The sequence below is a fragment of the Syngnathoides biaculeatus genome, chromosome 7 (genome assembly GCF_019802595.1).
Source record: "Syngnathoides biaculeatus isolate LvHL_M chromosome 7, ASM1980259v1, whole genome shotgun sequence".
NCBI classification, from domain to species: Eukaryota; Metazoa; Chordata; class Actinopteri; order Syngnathiformes; family Syngnathidae; genus Syngnathoides; species Syngnathoides biaculeatus.
The window spans coordinates 1,369,210-1,391,697 of NC_084646.1; the positions used below are offsets into that span (position 1 = coordinate 1,369,210).

At 42.5% G+C, this 22,488-nt stretch overlaps 1 protein-coding gene across 7 annotated transcripts in view; it reads right to left on the reverse strand.

Annotated features, from left to right (window-relative positions):
• Positions 1–22,488, reverse strand: part of kifap3a (kinesin-associated protein 3a) — a 206,669-nt gene that overhangs the window by 134,802 nt on the left and 49,379 nt on the right. For all 7 annotated transcript variants that reach the window (XR_009795737.1, XR_009795738.1, XR_009795739.1 and 4 more), the window contains exon 6: positions 15,015–15,114. Coding sequence is in view for 4 of the 7 variants with exons in the window: in XM_061825097.1 (XP_061681081.1) it covers positions 15,015–15,114 (100 nt within the window). In the remaining 3 variants the exon portion in view is untranslated. The remainder of the gene's footprint in view (positions 1–15,014; positions 15,115–22,488) is intronic.

Here is a 22,488-nt window from a genome sequence, read left to right on the forward strand (position 1 = left end):
CCTTGGATCAAATTTTCCACAAATTATGATTTTAACTATCATAGCTATTCAGGTGGCACACAGTTATATGTAGCAGATGACTATAAGCAAAGCAAATTAATTTGTATAGCACATTTTATACACAAGGTAACTCAATGTATAATGTGCATGGCCAAGCCACTGCCCTGGGCAGTGCTGCCTGCGATCCTCAGCTGCCCGATGACCATGTCCACGCCTCGTCGGTGACAGATTCATGTCCACACCTTGTCGTCTACCAATCCTCGACCGTCTGATGACCACGTTCACGCTTCGTCGGCTACCATTCCTCATCCGCCCAATGACCACGTTCACGCTTCGTCGGCTACCAATTCTCGGGCGCCAGATGACCATGTCCACGCCTCATCGGCTACAAATCCTCGCCCGCCCGACGCCAACGGTTCAGCAGCGACCGATCCTCAGCCGCCCGATGACCACATTCATGCTTTGTTGAGGACTGATCTTAAGCAACCTCATGACAACGCTTTAGCGGCTACCAATCCTCAGCCGCTTGATGACCACGTTCACACTTCGTCGGCAACTGATCCTCGGCCGCCCGATGACCACGTTCACACTCAGTTGGCGACTGATCCTCGGCCGCCTCACGACCACGCTTGAGCGGCGACTGATCGTCGGCCACCCGATGAACACGTCCTCAACTCGTCAGCGTCCAATCCTCGGCCGGCTGATGACCATGGCCACTTCACGTTCCTGTCCCGGTAGCAACCCGTCCGCGGTCACCTCACGTTCCTGTTTCAGCAGCGACCATTTCTCGGACGCTGATGAACACACCTCGATGGTGACCGATCCCTGGCCGCCTGATGACCATGTCATGTCTTGATAGCGACTGATGCTCAGCCACCTTACGCTTCCGTTTCGGCAGCAAGCCTCCTGATTAACACGCCTTGGTGGCGACTGATTCCCGGCCAACTTCCACTCCTGTTTTGGCGGTGACTGATTCCCGGCCATCTGATGACCATGCCTCAGTGGCGACCAATCCTTGGCCGCCTAATGACCATGCATAAATGGCGATCAATCCTTGTCTGCCTGATAACTACGTCTCGATGGTGACCAATCCTCAGCCACGTTCTGCGCCTGTTTCGACAGCAACAGATTCCCGGATGCCTGATGACCACGCTTTGATGGCAACCAATCCTTGGCCGCCTGATGACCACGTCTCAATAGCGACCTATCCACAGCCGCCTCACGTCCATGTCTGAGCATCGACCTACCCGCGGCAGCTACTGGCTCGCAACCACATCCTGGGAGGTCTTCGACCGGACCAGTCACCTGTTCCTGTTTGGTTCCTGCTATGCCTTTGGGATCCTCCTTGAGGACGTCCACCAGAATCGCCCCGTGGGAACCCTGGGCTTGGCCTTGGACCTCATTTCTAGCCTAGCATTTTTGTGCCTCTGCCTTGTTGGACTTCTACAGTGTGTGAGACCCGGACATGGAATAAACCCACGCTCAACATCATGCTTTCGTGCTGGAGTCCTGCGTTTGGGTCCGCCCCCGTGCCGCTGATTTATGACACAATGTGCTTCACATGATCAAAAGTATTTAAATACAACATTTAAACATTTAAAACGTGAAAAAACAATAAAATTGACTAAATACAGTGAAGAAAATTATTTGAACACCCTGCCATATTGCAAGTTCTCCCACTTAGAAATCATGGAGGGGTCTAAAATTTTCATCGTTGGTGCATGTCCATTGTGAGAGAGTGAATCTAAAAAGAAAAATCCAGAAATTACCAAGTATGATATTTTTAACGATTTATTTGTGCGACACAACTGCAAATAAGTATTTGAACACCTGTCTATCAGCTAGAATTCTGACCCTCAAAGACCCGTTTGTCCGTCTTTAAAAGTCCACCTCCACTCCATGTATTATCCTGAATCAGATGCACCTGTGTTGGGTCGTTACAAGCATAAAGACACCTGTCCACCCCATACAATCAGTAAGACTCAAACTTGTAACATGGCCAAGACCAAAGACCTGTCCAAAGACACCAGAGACAAAATTGTACAAATCCACTGAAAAGAGCTACGGAGAAATTGCGAAGCAGCTTGGTGAAAAAAGTTCCAATGTTGGAGCAATCATGAGAAAATGGAAGAAGCTAAACATGACGGTCAAGCTCAATCGGAGTGAAGCCCTGTGCAATATATCACCTCGTGGGGTCTCTATAATCTTTATAAAGGTGAGGAATCAGCCTAGGTCTACACGACAGGACTTGGTCAATGACCTGAAAAGAGTTGGGACCACCATTTCCAAGGTTGGTGATACATTAAGACGTCATGGTTTGAAATCATGCGCGGCACGGAAGGTTCCCCTGCTTAAACCAGCAAATGTCAAGGCCCGTCTTAAATTTGCCAATGGCCATTTGGATGATATATATCATGGGAGAAAGTTTTATGGGCAGATGACACCAAAATGGAACTTTTTAGTCATAATTCCACTAACCTTGTTTGGAGGAAGACAAATGATGAGTTCTATCCCAGGCACACGATCCCTACAGTGAAGCATGGGAGTGTAAGCATCATGCTTTGGGGGTGTTTTTCTGCACATGGGACAGGACAACTGCACTGTATTCAGGAGAGTATGACCGCGGCCATGTATCGTGAGACTTTGGGGAACAATCTCTTTCTCTCAGTCAGAGCATTGAAGATGGGTCGTGGCTGAGTCTTTCCACATGACAATGACCCGAACCACACAGCCAGGAAAACCAAGGAGTGGCTCCGTAAGAAGTATATCAAGGTTCTGGCTTGGCCTCGCCAGTCTCCAGACCTAAACCCAATGGAAAATCTTTGGAGGGAGCTGAAACTCCGTGTTTCTCAGTGACAACCCAGAAACCTGTCTGATCTTGAGAAGATCTGTGTGGAGGAGTGTGCCAAAATCCCTCCTGCAGTGTGTGCAAACCTGGTGAACAACTACAGGAAACGTTTGACCTCTGTAATTGCAAAGAAAGGGTACTGTACCAAATATTAACATTGGTTTTCTCAGGTCCTCAAATACTTATTTGCAGCTGTATCACACAAATAAATAAATAAATAAAATGTACATTTTGAATTCTGGATTTTTCTTATTAGATTATCTCTCTCACAGTGAACATGCACCTACGATGAAAATTTCAGACCCCTCCATGATTTCTAAGTGGGATATTGCAATATAGGAGGATGTTCAAATACTCATTATATGTCATTTGTTGACATTTAGTACTTCCAATGGTTACAAAGTAGCTCCTTTCCTCCAGGTAAGACCTAAACCATTTAAAAAACGTTCCATTCAGTCCTACCCACGTTTCCAACTTGTTCACAGTATTTTATGATTAACCGCAGCCATTTCCAAAGTGCGGGCAGGGGGGGGGGGGGGGCAAATGCAGCCCTTGGTCAAATTTTATTCTCCCCACAGCCTTTGTCATAAAATCAACCACGTCTGAACGCCACATAGACTTAATACATGAGGCAGCAGTCCTGTTAGCTGCATATGGCGTAGGTTACACAATAAATGCAGTTCCTCTTTGTCCCCAATTTTCTGAAACGGCAACAATCAACAAAAAAAGGAAAGTTGACTGCGAGGGCTGACGCTTCAAGGATGGGTGGAAATTGGACTATTTCGTCACTGAAATACGCAACTGTGTCTGCATAATTTGCAAAGAGACGGTGGCTGTTTTTAAAAAGTTTAATGTCAAGCGACATTACCAAAGAAGACATTGTGACGTATACAACAAGATCACAGGGAAGGAACGCAGTGAGAAAACTGAAGCAACTTCAAGCTAGTCTAATTTCACAGCAGCAATATTTTCCAAGAGCTCGAGAGTCAAATGAGATTGCTACAAAGGCTAGTTACGAGGAAGCAGTGCTGATCGCAAAGCATTGCAAACCTTTCACTAATGGTGAATTTATCAAAGACTGCATGAGGACTATGGTCAAGATAATCTGTACTGAGAAGCAGCAAGAGTTTGCCAAAGTCTGCCTGGCACGCAACACTGTGGCACACAGGTTTGAAGAAATGTCATCAGACAGCCAAAGACAGTTAGGAGTCAGAGGAAAGAAGTTTGACTTTTTTTCGCTAGCTTACGACTAAAGCACAGACGCCTCTGACACTTCTCAGTTACTTATTTCTTTTAGAGTGGAAAATGAAATGAACATTACTGAAGAACTACTTGACCTTCAGAGCCTGAAAAACCAAACCAGAGGAACAGACTTAATCTCTTCTGTTTGAGCTGCCGTGGATGACGTGAAACTCGCGTGGAATAAAATTTCTGGGATTCAGCATCCATGACTGGCGAACGAAGTAGATTAGCAACACTAATAAGACCGGGGATAAAGGCTATTACGTATATCCGATCCAGACCGCTATGCCACAGTCAGTTCCAACAGTGTCTAAGCGAGATTCATGCGGAATATGTAGATGTCTCTCAGCTGATGTGAAATGGCTCAGTCGGGGTTCTGCACACACGCTTCTACTCTCTTAGACAAGAAATCAGTGAGTTTTGGGCTGAAAAAGAACAATGTATGTGAGATCTGGTGATCCTATGTGGGTGGCTGATTTTGGGTTTCGAGTTGGTATTACAAAGCACATTAATGTCCTCAAAACCAGTCTCCAGGAACCAGACGCGGTCATAAGCCCACTATATTCACACATCAAAACCTTTGGAACCAAGCTGCAACTGTTTGAAAGGCACCCATTGTCAACCCAACACCATACTGCACACTTTTTGGCACTGCAAGAAATCACGACCAGATTCCAACAGAGCAATCTCAGTGCGGAAACGAGGCGGTACTTATCAGATATTACATCTCTGGCTGGAGAGTTTCAACAACACTTTGGAATTTTGCGGCTATCGAGAAGGAAATCGCTCTTTTTTCCTCACCTTTCTCCATGGACACAGATGAAGTTCCAGACCATTTGCAGCTGGAGCTCATTGAGCTGCAATGTGACGCAGAGAGACACGGTTGGAACCAGCAGCTTCATCTCACCAACTTTTACCGACGGATAAGGACAGGTTTCGAGAGTTCCGAGCATTTGGTGAGAAAATGCTAAGCTTGTTTGGGTCGACGCATTTGTGTGAGAAGACCTTTTTGGTTGTGAACTTAAAGAAGAGGCGTGTGAGGACACTGCTAACAGGCTCTCACTTACGAGATCTCTTGCGCATCAATACCACTGCCTTTGAGCCTGACTTGGCGTACGGGCTGCAGTACAGATATTAGTATCACCCATCAGATTAATGGAGACAAGTCATTTGTCATTTACAATACGTCTCTGAATAAATTATTTTTTTAAGATCAAATAAATAAATTCAGACAAGTTATTAGTTTTCACTCCAGAATAAACTTTTAAAAATAAAATCAACATTTATAGTACCACATATGTTTGTATGTCATTTCAAATGAACCCTGCACTTGTTGATATGACTATTACTTGCTCATTTCTGTTATTTTATTTAAAATTTATTTGAATATTGAACTATCATAGTGAGATTTTATGTTTCAAATGTAATTTGCACTCAAGAGTACACTTACTTCTGTTTAACTGTAAGAAAAAAAGTCAGTGTTAAAGTGAAGTTAAGTGAATATTCAAATGCATATGATATACATGTTTCAATTGAACCAAAAGACATGCTTAAGATTACTGAAATTAAAATTAAAAAAAAGAAAATGTGAAACAAAATGTCTTGCTGAAATTTGTTTGAAAATATTGTTGTCCTATGTAAAGAACGTCAGCCAAAGTCAGCCCCCCTACATTTTTAACACACCAAATCTGACCCCCTTTGCAAATAGTTAGGACACCCCTGATGTACCGTGTCAAAAGCCGCACTGAGCTCCAACAAGACCAAAATTGATACCTTTCCGGAGTCAGTGTTCAACCTTTTATCATTTAGTACTTTGAAAAGAGCAGATTCTGTACTGTGATGAGTTCGGAAATCTGACTGAAATTTGTAAAAAGTCCATTTAAATTCAAGAAATTGCTGGGTTGATTAAAAATAACTTCATCAACACTCTTGGATATGAAAGAGGGATTTGAGCTGGGTCTATAGCAGCCATCTGCAACCTTTAATCACTCAAAGAGCCAGGCATGTGATTTGACTGAATGAAAAAAGACTGAAAAATAGCCAGAGGTCTGGGGGCTGCAAGCATGATCAAAGGATGATCACCAATTTATCGTGCAAGTTTTTTGTATTATGAATGAAATATACAGTGCCCTCTATAATTATTGGCACCCCTAGTTAACGTTTTTTTAGCTTCTAATAATTATTACCTATTCCAAATAATATGGGACCTTAATGGAAAAAAAGAAAAATGCAACCTTCAATACATGTGCATTTATTCAGTGCGGAAAAAAATCCCAGATAAAGAAATAATTATTTGACAAATAATGTGTCACAATTATTAGCACCCCTGGTGTTAATACTTTGTACAACCCCCTTTTGCCAATAAAACAGCACCTAATCTTCTCCTATAGTGTTTCACAAGATGAGAAAAGACAGAAAGAGGGATCTTCAGCCATTCCTCTTAGCAGAATCTCTCTTAATCATCCAGAGACCTGGGTCCTCTACTCTTCAGCTCGCCCCAGAGGTTTTCAATGGGATTGAGGTCTGGGGACTGAGATGGCCATGGGAGGAGCTTGATTTTGTGTCTGATGAACCATTTCTGTGTAGATTTGGCCATATCTTTAGGGTCATTGTCTTGCTGGAAGACCCAGTGATGACCCATCTTCAGCTTTCAGGCAGAGGACAACAGATTTTGATTTAAAATATTGGTATTTCAAAGCATTCATGATGCCATGCACCCTAAAAAGGTTCCCAGGGCCTTTGGAAGCAAAACAGCCCCACAACATCACTGACCCACCCCCATACTTCACAGTGGGTATGAGGTGCTTTTCAGCATGCGCATCTTTCGTGGCACCCCAGACCCACTTAGCTTGTTTGTTGCTAAAAAAAAAACTCAATCAGTTGAAGGCCCAATCTGCTTGGCGAACTCCAGACGTTTGCGTTTATGATTGCGAGTGAGGAAAGGTTTTCTCCATGCATGCCTCCCAAACAGCTTGTTGGCGTGTAGCTAGCACCTGATGGTTGATTTGGTGACTTTGTGGCCCCAGGATGCTACCATTTGTTGTAATTCTGTAACAGTGAGCTCTGGAGATCTTTTGATTTCTCTTACCATCCTCCTATGCGTGGTGGCAAAATAAACTTGAGTCCTCGTCCAGGCTTGTTTACCACTGTTCCAGTTGTTTTGAACTTCTTAATTATTCCTCTCACAGATGATATGGGCAGCTGCAGTTGAGTGGCAATCTTCTTGTAGCCTCTGCCTGACCTGTGAAGGTCGACGCACATCTGCCTCACTTGTATGCTGTGTTCCTTTGTCTTTACCATGTTTAAGAGTGGATAAGAGAAATGGCCTCTGTGACATGTCATATTTATACCCCAGGGAAACAGGAAGTGATGAATTACTAAAATGTTCCTACATGCTCTGGTAAACATTGTAAACTACTGTAGAAATGACAGAAATGCTTCAATTATATTTATTTCCTTGAAATTGTGACGTGTGCCAATAATTGTGGAACAGGTGATTTAATGAAAAATAATTATTTTTAGTCTGGGATTTTTTTATTTTCTTACAATTCATTTGAGTTGGTTACATTTTCCTAAAATTTTCAGTGTGACTCTTAACCGGGCGTGCCAATAATTATGCAGGGCACTGTATCTCATAAGTCTATAAAATTCCATTTTCTTTTCAAAATGTACATAATATGATCGTTCACCGGACTTTGTTTGTTTGCACGAAGGTATGCCGTATATTTGATTTTCAATACATGTCTCATAAATGAATTAGCAGTTCTTCGCTTGCATAACATAGCTACGTGTGAATGATTGACACACTTGATCTGTGTTGAGCGATATTTTCCGATGATCTGACTGCACAAACGTGTCTGTTGGCGGTTAATTAGCTAAACTAAACTGGACTAGCAGTCCTAAAAGCCTTCGACGTGCACCGAGACACCAAGACTGAAGGAACGATGTTTGAGGACACTAAAGTAGTGATTGTCGTACTCGGTCGGGACTTACGTAGGTTCGGCACTAATACAAGAATAATTATTGAGGGGAGCGCGTGACGTTACACAAAGAAAACGAGAGAAACAACTCAAATCAAGCCTCGCCTTCTTCTTTTCCTTCATACAGCGGTTCACAGACGGCTATACATATACATATACAGATTCTGCACACAAGTGTGATGTGTAACACGAAAATAGGAAACTGTCAATGACAAATTTGTCTTTGGGTTATAATATATTATGTGGCTTCTCGGTCTTCCTGTGACTCTGGAAAGATCTTGCGCTAATATCAATGGTTTCTCCGTCGATATGCATGTAAATACCATTGAAATACCCCTCGCTGAAATACTTGAAGACCTGCTGTCTGCTTTTCAACGATATTTCACTTTTAGCTAAGAATGCGAGTGAGAAATCAGCAGGTAAATCGGACAGTTTCGCTCTATTCTTTTATTGCTGCGCCGATATTTTTGCTAATTGTTTGTCTGACGTCAGCGCACGTGTCGTGACGTCACTTCAGGAGGTGTGGTTAAGTGCCCTGTACGGAGGGGTCAATTGCACAACACCTCAATTGAAGTATTTCTCTGTCACTTCTTGTACGGTGCAGACACTTTCATACTCTGCTCGCTTTGCATGTTTTGACATTTTTTTCTTGCTGATAAGCTTGTTTTTCCTTGGAAAAAAATTTAGAAGAAGCGACTCCTGGATACTTTTAAACCCGTGGGACGATATTTTTTCTTTTTTGTGGATATTCACACTTGTTTCATCATTACGTGACCGTGACCTGCCAACTAGCAGAAGCCTTGTGTTAGCAACAATACCAGCTGTCAAGATGGCTGCCTTCTCTTCTAAGGACCATCACGGACTACTGCAGAGGATGTCAATTCTGTAATCAAAAATCTGCCGTCTTGAAGTCTATGTGGATGTAAATGGACAGTCGGGGTAAGAAACCACTTTACCGATGTCTCAAAATGGTGAACAGAAGTGTGCTAACAAACAACCACTTTGCTCAACAATGAGGACAGATGTGGACTGTGTAAACAATAACGAATCCTCCAGCAGATCTCCGTGGAATTTACTGGGAGTAAGGCCCAAATATATGGAACATCTATAAAGGAAGACACAACACCAACAGCAGAGTTCCGAGAAAACCGGCTGGCCTGGGCTGGGGGCTGCCTCAAGCCTGAGTGAGTGGCCATTGACTGTTATTACAGCGAAGAGCAAGAAAAAGAACGTGAGTCTATAAAAAACATTGACATCAGACTTACGAATAGATTTAAGCCACTTTTACAAGACCCTGGCCAAAAATGCTCATCCACAACCACTGAAAGGTATGAAATTAAATCATCCAAGAAAAAATTGGGACCCCACACATTAATAGTTGTTGTTGGAGCCCTCAAGGATGTGAAAGGCTTTTGTAGTACTGTGTTTTACCAATAAGACGGTGTCTGATATTTCTAAAAAAAGATCAGCACCCAACTGTGAAATCTGTCATTATACACACAGGGGCCCTGGATGTTCTCAAGCAGGAATCAGAAGTACTTAAACAACATTTTATTGATCTACTCATAAAAAGGTGAGGTATGGCTGCTGAGGTTTTTATAAAGCGGACCTCTCCCACTTGTACGATTTGGAGGCGAACGTTTCTTGAGGCTCTGTCAATTGAATAAGTGGTTAAGCGAAGTTTCATTTACAACTCTTGTCTTTTTTGGGAACGTAGACATCGTTACAAACCAAATGGTTCCTGTCTAAATAGACAAGGAGTTAAGTTATTGGCTGCCAACATTTTTTACTGCTTTACTGCATTCAAGGGACTTCATGACCACAGATGTCAAGGCAACATGCCAGAGGTCATTTTGACCTGACATTGACAGTTTATTGTGGAGAAGGATGACGGTAGAGCATTTGAAGCAGGTTGGTACTTCACATAGCTCTCGAGACCTGTTAAAGATGTTTGTGAAGACTAGAGCAAGTTGGTCTGCGCAGAATGGGGACACAAAGTCTGGGCCTGCTGCTTTTTTGCTCTTTTGTTGTTTGAAGATCCGCCTCACCTCCCGTTCATGGATGGTCAACGGAGGAGTCGGACATGTTGAAGTGGTTGGTGGTGTGATTAGGTGGGTGTGTTGAGTCATAGTGTCCATTAAAATCTGCAGTAATAGTTGTGGGTTGTTCAGCCCACTATTGTTGTCTACTGAGGGGATCATCGCTTGTACTTCGTTAGCGATTGTAATCCATGCCAGACTGATTTGGAGTCATTCGTGCCAAGTTGTTTTTCCAGCCTTGTAGCATGATACCTCTTTGCAATGTTAATTTCTGTAGTCAGCTGGTATTTTGTGCGATAATACCAGGCCCTGTCCCGCTATGATATCAGCTCTTTTTAGCCTGGTGGAGTTGCCTAAATCTCTCTGAAAACTAGGGCTTGTTGTGACTTAACCCGTGAAAAGTTTTTGTTGGTACACACACCTCCTCACAGAAAATGACATATGCTGTGACAATATCTGTGTCTTGATCTGCTTGCTGAATTTTCACCGATGGGCCACAAGGTTAGGCTTCAAGTGTCATTCACCGGGCTACAAAAGAATTTTAACTTTACTAATGTGGACATCGAGGCCACAAGAGCAGCTTATGTTCATACATCAAAGCTGTTGCTTTTATCAAGGATATGCTCAATTACAATGTACAGTGCCTTGTGAAAGTATTCAGTCCCATTGAACTTTTCAACATTTCGCCACATTTCAGGCTTCAAATATAAAGATATCAAAATATTTTTTTTTTGTCAAGAATCAGCAGCAAGTGAGACACAATCGTGAAGTGGAACGAAATTTATTGGATATTTTATACTTTTTTAACAAATACAAAAAATGAAAAGTGGGGCGTGTAATATTATTCGCCCCTTTAATTTCAGTGCATTAAACTCACTCCACAAGTTCAGTGAAGATCTCTGAGTGATCCAAAGTTGATTGATGATGATAAATAGAATCCAGCTGTGTGTAATCAAGTCTCCGTATAAATGCACCTGCTCTGTGATAGTCTCGGGGTTCTGTTTAAAGTGCAGAGAGCAACATGAAGACCAAGGAACACACCAGGCAGGTCCGAGATACTGTTGTGAAGAAGTTTAAAGCCAGATATAAAAAGATTTCCCAAGCTTTAAACATCTCAAGGAGCACTGTGCAAGCAATCATAATGAAATGGAAGGAGTATCAGACCATTGAAAATCTATCAAGACCCGGCCGTACGTCTAAACTTTCACCTTGAACAAGGAGAACACTGATCAGAGATGCAACCAAGAGGCCCATGATCACTTTGGATGAACTGCAGAGATCTACAGCTAAGGTGGAAGAGTCTGTCCAAAGGACAACAATGTTACACTGCACAAATCTGCCTTTATCGAAGAATGGCAAGAAGAAAGCCATTTCTCAAAGACATCCATAAAAGGTCTTGTTTAACGTTTGCCACCTGGGAGACACACCAAACATGTTGAAGGAAGTGCTCTGGTCAGATGAAACCAAAATTGAACTTTTTGCCCATAATGCAAAACGATATGTTTGGTGTAAAACCAACACAGCTCTTCACCCTGAACACACCATCCCCACTGTCATACATGGTGGTGGCAGCCTCATGGTTTGGGGCTGCTTCAGCAGGGACAGGGAAGATGGTTAAAATTGATGGGAAGATGAATGACGCCAAATACAGGACCATTCTGGAAGAAAACCTGTTAAAGTCTGCAAAAGACCTGAGACTGGGATGGAGATTTATCTTCCAACAGGACAATGATCCAAAACATAAAGCCAAACCTTCAATGGAATGGTTCACAAATAAACGTATCCAGGTGTTAGAATGGCCAAGTCAAAGTCCAGCCCTGAATCCAATCGAGAATATGTGGGAAGAGCTGAAGACTGCTGTTCACAAACGCTCTCCATCCAACCTCACTGAGCTCGAGCTGTTTTGCAAGGAAGAATGGGCAGGAATTTCAGTCTCTCCATGTGCAAAACTGATAGAGACTGAAGACTATTTTACTTGTATTGTATTTTCATTATTTGCTTAAATATGACCTTATACATTAAATCAGATAAATTGTTGGCCTTTTGCTAATCAGACAAGGATGTGTTGTGGAGCCGGTGGTTGTCCTTAATCTTTGTCCGCAGAAAACTGGCTGGCACCATCCTCCTCTCCGAGACGTTGCCGTGGAGACGAACGACACCAGATAAGGAGGGGAAAGTTACCATCACGGCCCAGGACCAGACTGCGGGGGGACAGCCACGTTTACCATGGACCCATACATATAAAAACCTTGTGTTCCGGGCAGTTCTTGTCTTCTTCTTTGGCTATCCTGCCAGAAGACACACGTCTCGTGTGCGGCAGATACCTAGATAAGACCCGGACATCTGTATTGCGCATACTACCTTTGTAATAAAACCAATTTGTGGTAACTTTTTCTAATCATTGGTCATATCGTGACTCGTGAACACGAGTAGGGTCCAAACTCGCAAATCCCTACAAGTCATACCCCAAGTGACTTGCAGCTGTAATTGCAGCAAAAGGTGGCGCTACAAAGTATTAATGCAAGGGAGCCGAATAATATTGCACGCCCCACATTTCAGGTCTTTATTTGTAAAAGAAGTTTAAAATAGCCAATAAATTTCCTATTACTTCACGATTGTGTCCCACTTGTTGATTATTGACAAAAAATGCAATTTTATATCTTTATGTTTGAAGCCTGAAATCTGGCGAAAGGTTCAAAAGTTCAAGGGAGCCAAATACTTTCACAACGCACTGTAACTTCCTGCCAATAAGTGGCAATAAAGTACCAGTCACTCACAATAAGCAGAAGAGGAAACCTCAACAAGTAGAAGAAACATAACACCAAAAATACTAACTAAGTAGTTAAAGCGAAAAAGAGGAATCAAAGGTGATCCCGAACCTTGCCTCAGTACAATCCAGACTTCATTAAATACAACTTTGTGAAAGGAGATAAACGGGCAGAGCCAAGAGGCCAGTCTGTGGATTGTTGACGTGACCCAAAGCAGGAAACACTCAACTCTTCAAAACTTAATCACCAAATAGAAACCAAACCACCAAACACTGGTAGGAAATAGTTTATTGTCCTAAAATAAAGGTGTTCCGTGAGACTGCTGCAAAGAAGATGCTTACCATCCCACTGTCAAATGACACTGAGTTATCGCATCACAATATGACTTCTGACATTCAAAATCAGCTTCTGGAGTAAATAAAAAATGTCAAATATCTCTCTTTGCAATTCATTGTTACCAGGCGCTTTTTTTTTTTTATTTTCAATCCGCTGTCCACAAAATTAAACAAGCTTCTTTTTCAAGCAATCCTATAATTTTGCATCTTTCTCTTCAGCTTGGCTCTTTCAGCAGCAGCACGAGCGCTTTGGGTACATTTTGAACTAGAAAGGTTATGCACACTGTCAACAGCTGGAAAAATGGTGGATTGGAAGAAGGGAGGGAGAAAGAGTTACTGGTTGGACCTTTGATGATGCAGCTAAAATCAGCTTCAAAAGGCAGATCTGGCTTTTTTGGGGGGACTTCTTAAAGTGATATAGCACGTACTGTGAGATGACCTCCCTTTTTTGGGGGGGCTGAGGGGGTTAAACAAAAACGTGATTCACTGAATCCATGATAGGTGATCCGCCATGTAGAGAGGGATTACTGTATTTATTTTTGCACATGACGTGCAAGCTAACAGGAAGAAACTAGTTTTGTGGATTAAGAAGGCCTGGGAAAAAAAGATGGACATCTTTCCACTTCTGCCAGACCTTTTGGATCTCTCACAACTGGCAGGGAAGTTTGATGAATATTTTCCCGAAGATCACAGAGAAAACTGCTTGAATAATCTCCTAGTTAAAAAGTAACACCAAGAGATAACCCAAAATTGTTCATCCATGTTCTTATGTGGTTCCAGAGACAGACTGCGCAAGATTAAAATGTAATCAGGTTTAAAAAAAAAAAAAAAAAAAAAAAAAAAAACAACTTTAGACTTTGCATAGTCAGGACAACACATGAACAGTTAAATCTCCAAGGAATCTTTTTCTTTTACCAAGGTTTGAAAAGAGGTCAAAGATATGCCAAAGAGGTTTGTTACTGCAGCGGGTGGGAGTGATTTGTTTTTTTGGATGGATGGGTGTTGGTACTTCATATAAAAAAAAGAAATACATTAAAATAAAACATTAAAAATGCTTCACTTACCATTTGGGAAGGGAGGCTGGGATGGTGAAGAATAAAGGGAGTCTGTGCTCAGCTATTGCTAAGTCAGCAAGTGTAGGTAACTGTTGCTAGCAGTAAATTCCTACTTGGCGTCCTCTCCTTTCTCATCTTTCAAAGTTAGGAAAATACGCCCTGCCTTTTCCCTGAATGAACATGAGGCTGATTTTAAGCCTACAGCGATTCTGATCCTCATACGGATGAAACCCTTCACGTGCGCTAAATTACGGGCTTTGCCCTTAAGAATAATTCGCATGCTCGTCCTATTAAAGCCCAAGTCTTTATGTCCATCATGTCCGTAAGTGTTAAACTTTTCTCTGTTTTTTTTTCTTTTTTTTAACGATAAGCTTCGTTTACATCGTCATTGCTTTTCTTTTGGCTGGACCAGCATTGCTAAAAAAACGGCTTTCTTCTTTTGTGTCATAATGTGTAAAAAGGTGGATGAAAAGAGCAAATAAACTCCCAGTGCACAAACACAGATAAGCAATATGCATTAGCTAAGCAGAAACACTATGTTGCTGGGTCTAAAGTGGCGGACAAGACTCAGGTGTTCTAAAGTCCAAACGTTTTAGATTGTTTTTAGCTCTTAATCAGAGAACTTCCTGTAGTCTGTGCATTTAACATGTAGGTATTATGTGAAAATGTGGGCCATAACACGTACTTTGAACGTTGAGAAAATGGCCTTATACATCGGTGTAGAAAAAAAAAAATCCACTCATTTACCTAGAGAAGCAGAAAAAGATGCAAATTATGGTTGTTGCCAGGTCCACGCTCTGCTTCCAGTCCTCCCTCAGTATTCTGGCCAATGCTGCTAAAGCCATTTCTGTCAAGTAATAAATTGGAAAATAGAAATATAAACAAATATGAAAAAAGATCAATTGAAACAAACAAATATTTCAGATGTCAGTATATTTTACTGATAGAGAGAATCATTTAAGACACTAGCTTGTGTTTAGTTGTGTCCTCATGAGGGCTGTGCTTGAATCTGAAGCTATACGCACTGGTATTCGACTTAAAAAAAAGTAATCACTGAATCATAATTTCCAGCCTTAAAAATACAACAGATCTTATGATATAGTCATATCCGGTGTGAGTTGGTTTGTAATTGCATTGCTTTGCCTCTCTATACTGGTGTTTTAGGGTTCCAGTAAATGTATTACTGTAAATATTTTCCTGATACATTGCAGCCTCTGTTCTGATAGGCAGATTTAATCACAACAACTGCAGCTCATAGTGCACAGAGTCTGAAAAAGACATTTTAGCTTCCACATGCGTACAGCCATCTTATAAATGGACTAGACTGAAAAAGCTGAGGAACAAAAAACACACACACACACACACACTTGCTTTATTGACAATGGGCATAAAAGAATTATTCCCCGGATTTACACAGAGTGGAAAAGTGTGCTGCGGTCTGACGAGTCCACACTTTAAATTTTGGGAGAAAAAACATGGACATTGTGTTCTTCGGGCCAAAGTTGGAAGAGACGATCCGGAGTGTTATCATCATAAAGTTGAAATGCCAGCGTTTGTGATGCTATGGGCATGTGAAAATGCCCATGGCATGGCCAACTTGCACGTCTGTGAAGGTCCCGTCAATGCTAAAAGGTACATACAAGTTTTGGAGAAACATGCTGCCATCCATGCAACATCTTTTTTGGGAAGGACCCTGCTAATTTCAGCAAACCAATGCCAACCCACATTATGCATGTTACAACAGTATGCATGTTCTCGACTGGTCTGCAGACCAGTCTCCCTTAGAAAGTTACCGTCACCTAAATGCAAGAGTGCAGGTATTATTAAGCGCAAAATACGACAGACTGTTGAATATGTTGTCTTTCGAGTGTATTCAATTCAATGCGGGTTGAAAAGGATTTACAAATCATTGTATTCTGTTTTTATTGACATTTTACACAAAGTACCAAATTCATGTGAATTGGGGTTTCTAGTGCTGTACATCATGAGCAGGTATATGTCTGTTTAAAGGTTGTAGTTCATTCTGAATTTTTTCTTCTGTGGATGATATCTCTTTAAAACAAAGGAAATACTCTGATGTTGCATGGGGACATCATTGTTAGAACATAGTGGCTACCTTTGAGAGTATTTCTATGGATGCCAAGCATTTTTTTTTTGTCAGTTATTCCCTGAATAGATAAATAATGTGAAGGTATAGAATTTATATTTTAAATCCTCCTTTGCAGCTTGCTGCATGTTAACTATTTTTGTTATAATTCTGGAGCCAAAAGCGAAGTGTATCATTCAGTGTTCATTACATCCTACAATACGACTCGTTTGTCAATCCTCACATGAAGGGGGAAACAAGTACCTTGAAGCTGCAAAGCTTAACTCCATAGTGCATCACAGACACCATATTAAATATATTAACTAGGAGCTACGGGAACTCAAGAGTTAGCAAAACAGATTAAAATTAATTAGTGGTAAAGAATAAAAGCAAATTACCACCAAGATGAATGCCATTTACTTTCTTACATTCAAATCGACAAACCGCATCGATGTCTAAATTAAACCAGCTCTAGAGTAATTTGCACATTAGGCAGAAAACAGGGTAAAAATTGTGATACTGTGTGTAAAAGTACTAGCCTGAGAGGGAAAAAAAATATTTTGTTTAAGGTCATGTGCATTCATTGATCAAATAATTTCCACTGAAAATTTTAAGCTTTACAAATTTCATCAATGAGATATATTAATGACCTTTAAGAAATAGAATAGAATGGGTTAATACAGCCCAACCACTTAAATAATATCTCAGTCAAAGATTTGAAGTACGCGATTTACAAATGGTTATAAAATAAATTATGTATGATATTTAGTCAGCCAACAATTGTGCAAGTCCAACCCTCACCGGAAAAGAGTGTGACTTACTACCAGCAATGCTGACCAAATTCTGACACTGGTCGCACAGAAATCAAACAGCAGCTTATCAGGGGATTTGGTACACAATACGCCTGAAGCAGGGAAATGGTCAAACGTGTTCTCCAAGTCCATAAAACATGTAGATTAGTAGGGCAAACTCCCATCCACTCTCGAGGACCTTGCAGAGGATGTAGAGTTGGTCCCAAGTCGCGATCATCAGTACCGCATCATCAACATACAGAGTGTTGATGGTGCACTGCTTTCCCCTCCTGTGATGTGGGACGGTGGAAAAGAATTTCCTTAAAGCTGTCTGCAACGGCTTCTCCATGGCCTCACCAAACTCCTCCCATGACTAAGTTTTTGTTTCAGCAACCGCAAAAGCTGCATTCTCCCGGGCCAGTCAGTACCATCAGCTGCCTCATGAGTCCCACAGGCAAAAAAAACTGATAGGACTACTTTTTCAGCTGGACAGCATTCCTCATCCTTGGTGTCCATCAACGGGTACGGGGATTTCCATCACGACAAGTACTGACCGCTTTATGGCCACAGCTCCAGTTGGCTGACTCAGCGATGCAGGAGTGGAACATCATCCTCTCGGACTCAATGTCCCCCACGTCCCCCGGATCATGGGAAAAGTTCTGAGTTGAACCTCCTTCTGACAGGGGATTCTGCCCGACATTCCCAGCTGATGCTCACAATACATTTGGGTTTGCCAGGTCAGACCGGCATCTTCTCCCAAATGGTGATCAGTTGAAAGCGCCACACCTCTCCATCTGAGTGTCCAAGACATGCAACCGCAAGTTTGTGACACAATCACAAAGTCGATCATCGAACTGTGATCGAGGGAGTCCTCGTGACAAGTGCACGTGGACAATCTTGTTCTTGAACAAGGTGTTTGTTATGCACAAACCACGTTGAGCACAGAAGTTTAAGAACAGAACACCGCCAGGTCTTGATCAGGGTGGCTATTCCTCACAAATCACGCCTTTCAGGTCTCACTGTCATTGCCCACGTGAGCAGTTGGGTCCCTCTGCAGAACAATGGAGTCTCCATCAGGTGCACTCTCCAGCATCCCTTCAAAGGACTCCAAATAGGGTGGGTACTCTGAACTGTTGTTTGGTACATAGGTAAAAACAAAAGTCAGGACCAGTCACTCTACCCGAAGGCAGAGGGAGGTGACCCTCTCGTTCACCAGGTTGAACCCCAACGTACAAGCACCAAGCTTTGAGGGAATAAGTATACCCAATACCTCCTCAGCGCCTCTCACCCAACTCCAGAATGTTAGAAATTCCAACCCCTCTTGAGAGGGCTGGTACGAGAGCCAAAGCAGTGTGTGGATGCAACCCAGACTATCTAGTTGGAATTTCTCAACCTCACACATTAGCTGTGGCTCCTTCCCTTCCAGAAAGGGGACATTCCACATCCCTGTAGGCAGCATCTGTGGCCTGGGAATCGGATCCCCAAGGAAATCTCTGCCTTAGGCCACCGCTTAGCTCACACTGGACCTGATCCCTTTGGCCCCTCCCAGAGCTGATAAGCCCATTGGAAGGGGAAGCCATGTAACTCTTTCGGGCTGTGCATGGGCAGGCGCCATCGGTGCAGGCCCAGCCACTAGGCGCACACATTCAAGCCCCACGTAAAGGCCTGGCTCCAGAGAGGGGTGCCCAGTGACCGCCATCTGGGCAAGGGAAACTTTTTTAAATTAGTCATCACAGGAGTAACTTGTCCAGATTTGTCTGGTCCCTCACATACGACCTGTTTGCCTTGGGTGACACTTACCAGAAGCATGAAGCCCCAGACAACATAGCTCCCTAGATAATTGGGACACACAAACCCCTAGATCATGACGTGATGTGCTCTTATCCAAGTCGGGGATGAGATCCTCCCCCAAGTGTAGGAGTTCAAGTATCCTGGGGTCTTGTTCAGGAATGAGAGAATAGTAGAATGAGAGATCGACAGGGAGATCGGTGTAAAATCTGTAGTGATGCGGACCTTGTATCAGTCCGTTGTGGTAAAGAAGGAGCTAAGACGAAAAGCAAAGCTCTCAATTTACAGCCCAAGTGAAATTTTTTATCTTCACCTATTGTCACAAGTTGTGGGTCATGACCAAAAGAACAAGATCCCGGATAAAAGCAGCCAAAATGAGTTTCCTCCACAGGGTGTCCGGGCTCCACCTTAGAAATAGGGTGAGAAGGTCGGCCACCCGGGAAGAGCTCCCAGTAGAGCCACTGCTTGTCGGCATTGAGAGGAGCCAGATGAGGTGGCTGAGGCATCTGATTTGGATCCTTTGGGGACACCTCCCTGGTGAAGTGTTCCAGGCACACCCCATTGGAGAGGAAAGCGTCTTTCGGCTGGCCTAGGAATGACTCAGGATCCGCAACCGAAGAGCTGGATGGTGTGGCTGGGGAAAAAGGAAGTCTGGGCCTTGCTAAAGTTACTGCTCCCATGATCCAATCACAGATATGCGGTAGAAGATGGATGGATGGACGGACGGACAACGGTGCAAGTTCTCCCACTTAAAATCCAAAGAACACCATACCCACAGCAAAGCATGGGGGCGGAAATATCCTTTGGGGCTGTTTTTCTGGCGACCAGGACGACCATGATCCATGTAAAGAAATGAAAGAACGCGGCGAGATGAGATGAGATTTCAAGTGAAAACCTTCCACCAGAAAGGGCACTGAAGATTAAATGTGGCAGCATCTTTCAACATGACAGTGATCTCCCACACACTGTCCGGGCAACAAAGGAGTGGCTTCGTAAGAAGGATTTGAAGGTTCTGGAGTGGCCTAGCCAAACTCCAGATCTCAACCCCACAGAAAATCTTCAGAGGGAGTTGAGCGTCAGTGATACCCAGAAAATGCTCCAGAACATCACTGCTCTAGAAGAGCTCTGCATGGAAGAATGAGCCAAAATACCAGCAACTGTGTGAAAATCTTGTGAAGACTGACAGAAATTGTTTGACCACTGTGATTGCCAATTAAGGATATTTTAAAAAGTACAATGGTACCTCTCCTAATGGACATGAAAAATTCAGGTTACAAAACGCCTTCACTGAAAAATATTTTCTAGGTACAATGGAAATTCAGGATACAAAAGGAAAAAAAAAAGGCACTGCACTCCCCAAATTCCACTGAACATAAACATCCTGTATCTTGGTTTGTGTGGTGCGATAGATCTGCTCTCCCCTCTCCTATTTTCGCTCCTACTTACAAAAAACAGACAACTGGCAAACTACTTTTGGAATGGAATAACTTGGAAAGTAGGTGTACCACTGTATTGAGATGAACATTAGTTCTGAACCATATATTTATTTTTAACCATATTTTGCAAAAAAAAAAAAAAAAAAAAAAATTAAAGATCAGACTGATTTTCTGGAATGCAACCCAATGGGGGCACAATTCAGTGCAATATATAGGTCGGTCCCACGCCCGGATAAATACAGAGGGTTGCATCAGGAAATGCACGGTAAAACTGTGCCAAACAAATATGTGAGTTAATCTAAAGAATCCCATTCCGGATTGGTCGTGGCCTGGGTTAACAAACCCAACCCCAGGACCGTTAAGATGAATGGCGTTGGTGGAATTTCAGCTCCTGTGGGTCAAAGACAAAAAAGAGAAGGAAAGAAAAATCTTTGGTAGAAGAAGAGAAATGCACAGAGACTACAAGTAACTGCAGGGACTTTGAACGTCGGGACTATGACAGGAAAAGCTCAGGAGTTGTGACTAGGAGAAAGGTTAAGATATTGTGCATCCAAGAGATCGGGCAGAAAGGTCGTAAGGCTAGAAGTTTAGGGGCAGGGTTTAAATAATTTTACCATGGAGTAGATGGGAAGAGGAATGGAGTGGGGGGTATTTTAAAGGAAGACTTTGTCAAAAGTAATCAGAATGGGAGCACACATTAAAAGTTAGTAGATGAGGGTTCAGTATTTCTTTTAATGCCAGAGTTATCCACAGATTTCACCAAGAAACCTCTCTAAATTGGAAAATTATTATCAAAATTCCTCTCTCGCTTAGACATTCCAATGAGCCCAGCTGAAAAACTGACAGCCAATCAGCGTTCTGACACCCCATTGTTCGTGGATACGTTTCACAGAACAGAGAACGTCCAGTATCTGGCATTTTGTGGACAATTTTTGTGAAAAATAATTACAAACAAACAAAACAAAAAGAGCATAATGTACAGTGTTCAAGCTTATGCGTTTGAGCCAGAAGACACACAGAGGGAACTTGATGTGACGAGTGGGCGTGACTCTGACGAAGGAGCACAACAAACACAAATTATGGACCTGGGAGATGTTTCAGACAGGCTCGTTTCTAAAGACTGCAATTTGTGTTCTCTTTGAGACCTAATGACAACTGTGGCGGAATGCCTGCATTGTTGAGAGTTTGAAAAGGTTGAAAAAAAAAAAAAGGGGAGCATATTGGAATGAACGTGGATCGCTATCAACATGCCTGCATAACTTCCTCGGATCGTTTGGACGAAGACGTGTTACACATCAATTTACTTACGATTCATGAGAGTTTGATGAAAGAACCACTTGTAAATCCAGTGGAAAATCCCCAAGTATACATTTTTAACTGTCGTTTCTAAAGACTGCAATTTGTGTTCTCTTTGTGACCTAATGCCAACTGTGGCGGAATGCCTGCATTGTTGAGTGTTTGAAAAGGTCGAAAAAAAAAAAAAAAGGAGTATCTTGGAATGAACGTGGATTGCAATCAACATGCCTGCATAACTTCCTCGGATGGTTTGGACGAAGACGTGTTACACATCAATTTACTTACGATCCATGAGAGTTTGATGAAAGAACCACTTGTAGATCCAGTGGAAAATCTGTAAGTATACATTTTTAACTGTCTTGGAATGCTATGTCAATGGTATGCCAATGCTACTGAATGCTATAGGCTATGTCCAAAGTTGATAAAAAACGCGAGCTTATTTTCTGAGTACGGCATCTGACTATCTAATGGTTTATTTATATCTGGAATAATAAATGCAAAACAAAACAAAAATTGGGACTTCCCTAAAGTGATATATCCATCCATTTTCTCTGCCAGTTATCTGCATGAAGGACGCTGGTGTGCTGGAGCCAGTCAACGGGCAGGAGGTAGGGTACACACATGCAGACACGGGGAGGACATGCAAACTCCACAGAGGGAGGTCCGGAATTGAAACCGGGTCCCCAGAAAAGTAGTGCACAAACCAACTTACCTCTTTTCTTTGGCGTTACTTCTGTCTGTCGACAGTTCTCTCACAGCTGACTGTTTTTTATGTTCAAAAATAATAGGATAGGCATCCACGGTTATTGTTTTCTGTTTTGATG